The sequence below is a fragment of the Anarrhichthys ocellatus genome, unplaced genomic scaffold, assembly GCF_004355925.1.
Source record: "Anarrhichthys ocellatus isolate YVR2014 unplaced genomic scaffold, GSC_Weel_1.0 scaffold36, whole genome shotgun sequence".
Classification (NCBI taxonomy): domain Eukaryota; kingdom Metazoa; phylum Chordata; class Actinopteri; order Perciformes; family Anarhichadidae; genus Anarrhichthys; species Anarrhichthys ocellatus.
In genome coordinates this window covers 1661018-1671129 of record NW_022280066.1, presented here as the reverse complement: position 1 = coordinate 1671129, position 10112 = coordinate 1661018, and the positions used below count along the sequence as shown (strand labels likewise).

General features: G+C 42.1%; 1 protein-coding gene across 3 annotated transcripts in view; it reads right to left on the bottom strand.

The window, feature by feature from the left end:
- Positions 1 to 219: 219 nt before the first annotated feature.
- setd3 (SET domain containing 3, actin histidine methyltransferase) overlaps positions 220 to 10112 on the bottom strand; it is a 29733-nt gene continuing 19840 nt past the window's right edge. For all 3 annotated transcript variants that reach the window (XM_031866757.1, XM_031866758.1, XM_031866756.1), the window contains 6 exons: positions 9194 to 9308; positions 9012 to 9086; positions 8232 to 8398; positions 5673 to 5758; positions 3868 to 4028; positions 220 to 3572 (listed from right to left, as the gene is read on the bottom strand). In XM_031866757.1, the coding sequence (XP_031722617.1) occupies positions 3093 to 3572; positions 3868 to 4028; positions 5673 to 5758; positions 8232 to 8398; positions 9012 to 9086; positions 9194 to 9308 (1084 nt within the window). In that variant the 3' untranslated portion in view covers positions 220 to 3092. The remainder of the gene's footprint in view (positions 3573 to 3867; positions 4029 to 5672; positions 5759 to 8231; positions 8399 to 9011; positions 9087 to 9193; positions 9309 to 10112) is intronic.

The window sequence follows — 10112 nt, the reverse complement described above, 5'->3', positions numbered from 1 at the left end:
AATGGAGCATTTCAAAATTTAATTGCCCCGAATTAAATGATTCAAGATAATGTTTCTTTTATAAATTGGTAATAGGGCCATGGGGCAAAAGAAGTGGAAAATACATTAAATAAACCTTTTTTTTTTTCACCGCAACAAAGGGAGAAAGGAAGGCCGATGACCTTGTGTCTGTAGGAGGATATGGCTCGGTTTAAAAACAACATTAAACACAAGAGGAGAGAAGTGAGATGAAGTTTAATCTCCGAAAGCTTCAGCTTTACTGTAGACTCTGGATCTTTTTACGCTTACAGAAACCCACAGCTACTGCACACAGTGAAATGGTGACGAGTCCGGTTAAGGTTAGAACAATACACCTGCACAGGACTTGTTGAGTCTATGGTTAAGCTATGGAGCTGGGTACACACATACTCTTACATACTCACACACACAAGCAAGCAAGCACACACACAGTAGTGCAGATGTTTTTAGAAAAGCAAGGAGCAGACTTCGTGATTCTAATAAGGTTGTTAAAAGAACATGATTGCATAAAAAATACAGATCTGTGATGGAAAAGTGCTCGAGCCACAGAAAGACGAGTGACACCTCAAACGTGATACAAAACCAGAGCATGGTGTAGTACAAAGTGGTCATAAACAGCTGACCGAAGGTGAACCGACCCTTTAGCTTTGGTCATATCGATGCATACCACTTGAAGGGAACACTGTGGCAGTGATCATCTCCCACCACCATCAAGCCTTCACAACTTTACGGGTCCACTAGGAGTGACAGGAAAGTCACATTTCAGGTGGTCCGGTCAAGATCACCAGGCCAGAGTCAGGGTTCACGGACAGTCACAGTAGATCAGGTACAAAGAGACACAATGTTTTTTGAAGTTTAGAACTACACAGTGAGGTGAGACAGTAGTCTGGGTTTATCCATTGCACTAGCATCTTAAAATAACCTACTAACAATGAGTCATTCAGTTGAATTCGATTCCATTTATGAACAGTAGTGCATGGTTCACTCTGATCAGACCATTTTAAACAGCATACTAGACTACAGAAAGTTAAATTTAGAAACACCAAGCAATGAGACAAAAAAAATCTTAATTCTATAGTTCTAGTATAATTTCCTTCTAACCTTCGCTGAAATATTTCTACTCTGTATTCACCCGAGGGTATTAAAGCTCATTCCTGACTTTTGAAACAGTATTTTGTCAAGATAATCTGAACTAAAAGGTACACTTACTTGTGTTTTCAGGGGCTTTCAACCACATATTTTTGGCTCAGTTTCCGTAGGGTTGGTTTAGTTGTCATGTGACCAACAGTAAAATACAGCACTTTGATCACATGATAGGTGGTTGCATATACTGTAGCTGGAGAAGGTAACATCTCTAGTCTCTGATGTGAATGTCCTCCTTGATCTTTCTCCAGACAACCACTGACTGACCCTGACTGAGAAGCGAACTGGGAAGAGGTCAAAGTCAAGGAGTCAGTGGACGCCTGGAGAAAGACTGAGGACATCCAAGGCGACACAAAGGCCTGCCAGAGTGAGGAAAATGTTTACAGCGTGCCATGCTGCTATGTTGCCATGCTGCTATGTTGCGTTGCTCTGTGTACGCTGGAGCAAATGCAAAAAGTGCAATGATTCAACTAAATGCGAGTTGACACGAGGTCTTTTCGACGGATGATTGGAATCATCCACGTTTAGGGGGCAGCCCTACATACAACCACTCACTTATCACCTGACCTAAGCTATGTGAGGACACCTTAACCAACAACTAGATGTTCATCTAGACTGAAATGTGGTCAAAAGCTCCTCAAAACTAGTGGGTGGACCTTGACTCGAGAATATTTTGTCAATCCATATCACTCATGTATTGCCATTCAGCTACATACAGTCACACTATAAACAAACCTGTGTCTCTGCATAACTGCAGTAGAGCAAAGTAATGGGCGAGTTAATGGACAATTCAGGTTATGATGTTTGAATTTAACTTTACTGATTCAAAACCAGGTTAGTGGGTTTAACTGGAAGAACCCACAACCTTCTACAATAAGGCTGATAGAACTGATGGCCAGATGTTTCCCTCCTAGATGTATTGACTGTCAGTTAAAACTAACTACAGAGAGGAAGAACCTACCGACACTGCTTCCGTATTTTTCCTACAAAAAGTGTCGTGTTGAAATTCAGCGGAACGAAAAACTTCCAACAGGAGAACTCACAAAAACTGTCCTCGTCTTCTGTCTCACTGCGTCCTCAGCGGAGCATATGGCTGTTCTCAGTGATCACTGGGTCACTCGTCACTCTCTTTGGGCGACATCCGCAAATAATCCCTGCAACGTAAACTGGGTACATTTCATAAATATACTTCTTGAAAACACACAGTAAAACATTCCATGTTTCTTAATGAGGGCTGCAACTAAGTAATGATGGAAAATGTACAATTTAAATGGTAAAAAGTAACAAAACCCCATCTTCTATTTTGGCCTGTCATTCCAAACCATAAGAGTCACCATCAACTGAAAACAAGTGTTCTCATTAAAACTGATCATTTTATGTTTAGCTTGAAACGATTTCATCCAGAAGAAAAGGGAGTAGAGGGCAGTGATGGTCTTAACTGAGCAGCACACCCCAAAATGAATATCGGATTGTCAACTCAAAGCATACGGGACACATATGGAGACAAACTGCAGTAATAAAGCAACCAATTCACAAGATAAGAGACATTTTGGCTTTGTGGAGATAACATTCACCTAACTCCATTTAGTTTTTTTTTCTCTTCCCCTAACAATTAGCTGGAACCAGTTTTGGCCCCCGCCCCCCCTCACTTTCTTACTATTCTGTAGGCTTCCAGCTGTTCTAATGTAAAGTTTCAAATGTTAAAAAAAAAAATAAATAAATAAAAAAAAGAGAGGCTAGTTCGCAGCACAGAAGGCTGAGGGACACACTGGCAGCAGCGGGAAACTAAGAAAAGACACGCTGGATGAACGTATAGTCAGAAAACTTCTGTGACTTCAAATTCTATTTTTTCAGCTTTTCTATTTCTGAGTCATTTAACAGACACAAAAATAAATAAATAGCATGGTCAATGGGCATTAAGTGAAATCTATTTATTCACTGTTCTCTTTGGGATCATCTTCAGTTCGACTGTCACTTAGGTTGGCCTCTTCCCTTTGGCCTCTCTGGGTTGAACTTCTAATCGAGTCCAAAGTTGAATAAACTTCTTTTCTGACCTTCTCCTGACTCTCCTCCTGTACTGGCTCTCCATTAGCCTCCATCTCCATACCATACACATCCTTCTCCCCATTGAGGAGGTGACTGTGCTCCTCCCGGCCTTCTTCAACCTCCTCAAGCTGGCGTAGGATGATTGGAAGCTTTGCATCAGCGTCAGTATTCTCCAGCAAAGCGATATCGCTTTCCTCGTACCGAGGCAAGGGAGCGCCCTCCTCCAGCTTCTTCTCAAAATGCAGACGTTTGGCACGTCCGCTGTCTGACGCCTTCTCCAGGATCTGCTTCTCGGCCAGGCGGAGCTGGATTGCCACTCGAGCATGGAGAGATAGATCAGGTTTCTCCAGCATGGAGCAGTCCTCCTAAAAGAGACCAGGCCGTTTTTAATATTAAGAAGATGGTCATAAGAAGGTAAAAAATAACAAATTCAACTTTACACATTCACTGAGCGCTCGTCAGATCTTCAGAACACTCCCAACACCTTTTTGACTTCAGAATTGGGGTAGCCGCATCCTTCAATTTTTGTGACCTTCCGGAATCTTCAATCCAACAATCATGTGCTTGATTGTGGCCATCGAACCTTCATATGATCCAGGTTGTTTGAACCATACTGAGCCCTTTAAACCTTAAACCTAACTCAAAATCCAGCCAACTGACCTGTGAGGTGGTCTTGTAGGTCTTGAGCAGCAGAGCAGCTCTGGTCTCAAGGAAAGTCCACAACTTGATCTCATTCTCCCAGCTGACCGGGAACTCGCTGTTGCCCAGAGTAAAGATCTTATTGACTGCACGATCTCCGAGCAGGTAGTCCTTCAGTTCCTCTGAAATCAAAACAAATTAAATAAACACACACCTGAAAGTCGTAAGAGAAGTGTACTGAAGGCGACTTTGAGGTTATTGGTTCGTAAAACTTGGACCTACAGAAAGGCAGCTGGTTACTTCTTTGCATATTAAAAAAAAAAAAAACACAAACATTTTAGAGGCAGGCTTTGCTGTCAGAGTAGAGGTCTTCATGGCTCCAAGATTTTGGAGCTTATCACAAACAGACCAATGAAAAATTCACCTTTACAGACCCGATCTGAAATGGTCCTGATGACACTCAGAATCGGTCTGAAATAAGACCTGATCCAATTCTGAACAGATCCAATAAGAGAGACAACACCAACATTGGCAGAAGATGATACTTCCAATGAATTGTAAGCTAGCAACTAAGGGTTTGGTGAACAGTTAAACTACAAAGACAAGGCCTTTGTGATGCTTCTAGTAATACAGCATGTATAAAATAGTGTTGGCGTTGTTGGCAAGGCAACTTTTACACTTTTCAAAAGAGATATTAGCTACTAGTTCCTCTTCCATAAGATTTCCATAAGTAACGCGACACGTCTGAGTATCGTCTCTAGGACAAGGATCGGATGGCTGGTTCCATTTACTGCTTGAGCTAAAGCAACAATCCTATAATGGCTCAAATGAAACATGTAGCTGTTTGTTTAATGTGCTCTCTGTAGAGTAACTACAGGGAACTTTTAACTGGTTATGAAACAGTCTCAATTTATCACAGACACCTCTATATGACCTACATAAGTAAGCGAGACATCAGAGACGATCGGCTATTTCTATAGTCTTAAAGCCTGTCCCCCGGTCTGATTTCCCACATCAGACTAAACCATTTACAGCACGCAGAGGAGCCAATGTTTACATTTTCACAGATTGTTTTTGAGATAATTTTTGAAAAAGTTGTGGCTGAACTGGGGCAGGATCAGCAAAGACAAAAGGAAAAAGAAGCTAAAAGGAAACGGGAGTTAAACTCGGTTGGTTCTTCAACAGATGGAGAGAATAAATGTAAACTTGGCTTCGTTACATGTGAAGGTGAAAGAGGCAAATGACAGCTCCCTGCTTGTGTGTGTACATTATTCCATCATGTCACATCTGTTAAGAAATGTCAACACACAAGCAAGCAAAAGATGATATCTCTCCCCCCCATGCACACACATCCAAAGATGAGCCGGTTTAAAAATTAACATGCAGCAAAAAATGTGAATAATATATCAAGCGGGTCCTGAAGATGAGCCCCGTGACAGAGGAGGATGTGGCCTTGTGTGGTTGGGATTTATGACGCCGGTGCCATTCTGCATACATGCCGATGAATATTGTAAATCCCCTGGTGGATTGCTCCCTCCACACATCTGGTGGCCTGCCTTGATCAATTAACAAGCACAGGAATGGACAGGCCTTGCTCTTTCCCTCTCTCCCTCCCTTCTATCTCCACCGTCGCTCCACCTCTTCTCCTCTGCTGATGTGCGGAGGAAGCAGTCGCTCGACAACAGTCTCCGAGGAGCATCGGAAACTGAGGCGTGTTTTGTTTTAGAGTGGACTGCCATGTTTGTGGCTTTGAGTGTGTGTGTGTGTGTGTGTGTGTGTGTGTGTGTGTGTGTGTGCGTGTGTGTGCGCATCTGTCAGTGTCTTACCCTCTGTCATGCAGAAGACTCTGAGGAAGGCTAGGAGCTGGGCTGAAATGGGGGGTTCATTACAGTGCAGAGCAAAGATACAGGACCTGAAAGCAAAACATACAAACCAACATTTTAACAAGAAATCAATATATATATATCCAAGAATCAAAAAGACAATATGTGACTTGTTTACATATAACACATGTAGGATATGTTATAAGAGACTACTCCTCTAGCACAATAAGCAGAATGTTATAAATGTTCGGAACTGACAGCAGCAAAACAACTGCAGCGAGAACTTAACGGATTGATATCAATCAGCTGGAGTCAGGGCGGGGTTAGCCTAGCTTAGCTTAAAGACTGGGCACAGTAGGAAACAGAGAGCTTGGCTCAGCAGTGATGCAGAATGCAGCTTCCAATAGTCCTGGTGTCATATTGACGTTGCCATGTTTGGTATCAAACTAGTTCTGACCTGAAAGTACTTCTTCATAAGAAGAAGAAGAAGAAGAAGAAGAAGAACATAGAAGACTGAGGAATATCGAGCATGACCTGAGGGTAAAGCTGAGGGAATGGAAGGACTCCTACAGGAGGCTGACCTCCAGCAGAACACCACAAGGGATGTGTAGACTGGAACAAAGGTTCATGGTAAGAGACAGACAGCCAGTGGGGAAGACTTTGGAAGGAAGAGGTCAACTTCACAACCCCTGTGTATTCTCGGAAAGTACGTTGATGTTGTACATGTACGTACATGGGTGTCTACATCGCCAACAGACTGAACTGGAAGACCAATACTGAGGCTGTATATAGGAAGGGGATGAGCAGAGTGAGATCCTTCAACATTGGAGCTGGTGACGACAACAGACTTAATAAACTGATTAAGAAATCTGGCTCTGGAAGTCTGTCCAAACCAGACACCTTTGAGGTTGTGGTGGAGAGGACGACACTGAACAAACGGTCATCCATTATTGATAATCATGACAACCACCAAGTGGATCAAGTCTCTAACAGACTTGATTCAGCTGTGCTGTGACAAGGACTGATACAGGACATCTTTCCTGTCCAAAGCAAAACCCTCTACCGCTCACTTCTGTCTGACAGAGAACTCACAGTGTTATAGTTTCTTTCTCAACCATTATACTCGACCCTCTTTAGTTCCTTAAGTAACCTTGCACATGAGACAAATGCACATCTTCATACTCTCACTCTACCTCATTTAATTCCTCTTAAAAACTGCAACTAATTTGAACACTTGTATGTCAATTTATATGTCATCCTACATTTATATTTCTACTTTAGTTGTAGTTTATTATTTATATATTTATGCTGTATTCTAATATAGTCTTTATATTGTGTATTCTATATAGATACATATCTCTAGTGTTGATATAGTATGTACTGTATAGTATAGTACAGTACATCTATCTATTTATCTAATACCTGTGTTTATCCACTGATTCAGGCAATCTGAGTGCTGGACGGAATAATAAACTGCCACCATTAAATACTACCACAATGCAACTCCCCTTTAAATTACAAGCCGTTTTTGAAATATTTAAACTAACAAGACAACATACGTCATGTTCATTGGAGCTGTTGGCATGCCTACTTTTATCAGATCAGCTGTTCACCCCAGCGTACACTCTTTATGCTTAACTAAGCTAAATCTCAGCATGAGATTGAAATCGTCATCCTCAAGAAAATATAAATTAGCGTATTTCTCAAAATGGTGAACTGTTTCTTTACAAGGATGCAAAAAACAAATACTATACAACAAGAAGTGTATTGTTCAAGATATTCCCTCAAACAAAACCATCATTTTGAGTTTGTGTAGTTGGTTTGTCTCTTACTTTGGGGTACAGGGAACTTTAAAAAAAAAAAAGAGCAAATTACAAATTGGAAAATAAATAGTCAAATATGCTTACTAAATTACTTTTCTCAAACAGAAATGAAGTAGGAGTAGAAGAGTGATTTCCACGTAGTGAAAAGAGTCGGACAACTGCAGCCGTTCAACATCTCAGCGAAGCCCGACACTGACTCGGTTGCCATTTCCTTTGAAAATGATCTATGAGCATATCTGTCAGTTTAATAGAGCATCGCGGCAACAACAGGGATTGTTTCATTTAATTTCCACTGTTAAGATTTAGACTGTCATCAATAAGAGATTAAAAGGCGTCTGATTAAAATTGCAGGGAAGAGAATGCTGCATACAATTAAGGGGCTAATGATAAAATGATTAAGCTTCTTGGTGATTAAAGTGTTGGGGCGGATGACAAATTCATACTTGGTGGTGTGGGGAGGAAAAAAAAAAAGAGAAAAGAAATCTGCTGCAACATTTATATTATGCGTTTCAATTACGCCAAAAGGGGGGGCCTACTGTTGATCTACTGTTGGAAGACAGAAGTACTCCCCGGCTATATGAAGGGTGCATGGAGTTAGTCATGACCCTGAAGCTCTCCTTGACCTATATTAACAGCTGAGTTTACAGATTAATTCACTTCTGAGAGCAGACACTGTTAGCAAGAAAAGAGGAGGACTGTTTGTCGTGGACCCCCTTGTGAGAAGAAGAGTTGGACATACGCTGGGATGCCGGCTCGTGCCAGCACTTCGGCCTTCATGGCGTAGAGGCGCTCGCTCTTGCTGACGCCCAGCTTGATCTTCACTCTGTCGTGGGCGTTGTCTTGGAAGAAGAAGCCGTTGTGGATGACGAACTCGGCGTTGGATCGTGTGCCGTAGAAGATGTAAATCTACAGGAAGAATAAATCCTCAGCATCAACAACATTATCATCACCTGTCCTGATGGCAGTTTCTTTTTAAGAGCTATTAATACACAGCATATGAAATGCATCACTTCAGGACAATTATCAAACTACACTGCTCTCTCTAAAAACAGATGCAGTATGAAAAGACACGCCGAGGTGGAAATATGTTCAGTGCATGTCTCAATGGTTTTTTGTCCGTGTTAATGACACATCGTAAGGCTCCTTGTCAAAATATGTGAAGTAAAAAAAGAAAAGACAGAAAATGATATTACATTTTGTCACTCCTACTATTTTGGGGTCGAGAGAGAGAATGCGAGTGTGACGGTGAGTATGACATAAACAATGTTATCGCTGTGAATGTTGTCGTGCAGTATATGTGTTTGGGCTGTTCTCCTCAAAAATCCAAGCCAAGGTCTTGAGTTTGCTGATTAAAGTGAAGGCGACAACTTCGACCCAGGCTCTCTTAAGGTTGACGGACCTTTAAACAACACTAAAATGATCATTTTCACCTCCGTCTCTCCTTCTTTTACTTTGCTGCCAACATCAACAGCAGTTGAGACAATAAAGACCCAAGTATGAGTAGTAACAGTATCACAACCTGCTCGTTCTCCTTGTAGTCCTGCAGTGCCACACATTCACAGCGATCATCCTCCAGGTTGTAGCCGGTGGTGATCTGCAGGTCAGCAACAACTTTTACAACGCTCAATAAATACGTTTTGATGTGAATCAAAACAACAATAGTGTATGCAAGTACATGCGAGTGTGTGGTAAAGTCTTTACCAGTCCATTTGTGTGGTTACACATGTCCCAGAGGGGGATCAGGGCCAGAATGATCCGGCCGCCGTCCTCGGTTGGGATCTGGTTCTGGCGGGTCATCACGGAGGACACTGCCCACCTGTCACATACAATCAACCAATCCCTGCTCGTTACATTTACCCCACTGACTTCCCAACCCATCTCACAGAAATATGTGAACTGACCTTGACCTGTTAACATGGTGGTGCATCATGTGGTGGTGGCATTTAACGTGATAAAACGACGAGTCGGCACCTCTGAAACAATGCAAAATGGGATAGGACGTACTCAGGACTTTAGACCACGAGACCTTAGTTTGTCTCCCAAAGTGTTGTTAAGTTATTGTGAAGTTACGTTTGTGACGCGTTTGTGATATTGATGACAATAGCGGTCTGCAAAGAGCTCAAATGATATTAATAGACATTACCCACCCCAGCCACAGCCCGTCCACCCTGCTGCCTTCTGGGAAGAGATGCAGAAGTATCAGCTGACGTACCAACATATAATATACATTTGGGTTTTTTTCTTGTGTAGCCAAATGAGACTACAAACTGCACTTTGTTGAGCAGCCCTATTGTACTCGGAGAATAAATAACAGTAACCTTAAACCTAACTATGTGGTTCTGTTGCCTAAATCTAACGTTGAATTGTTTCCGTGGTGCCAAGATGTAATTCTAACAGATTAGGTGCCACCACCACGTAATTCACTGTTAACATTCACAGGTCGTGGTCATTTCACGGATTTATGTGAGATCACGTTGGACAATCTGGACAGCAGGTCTTGCTTCATTAAGGAGCAGGAAGTTCATCGACTCTAACATTGGTATTGCCAAACAGAGAGAAGCCTTGCATCAGATGAAGAGAGAAGGAAGGAAGGAGAGGGGGGGGGGGGGGGGGGGGGGGG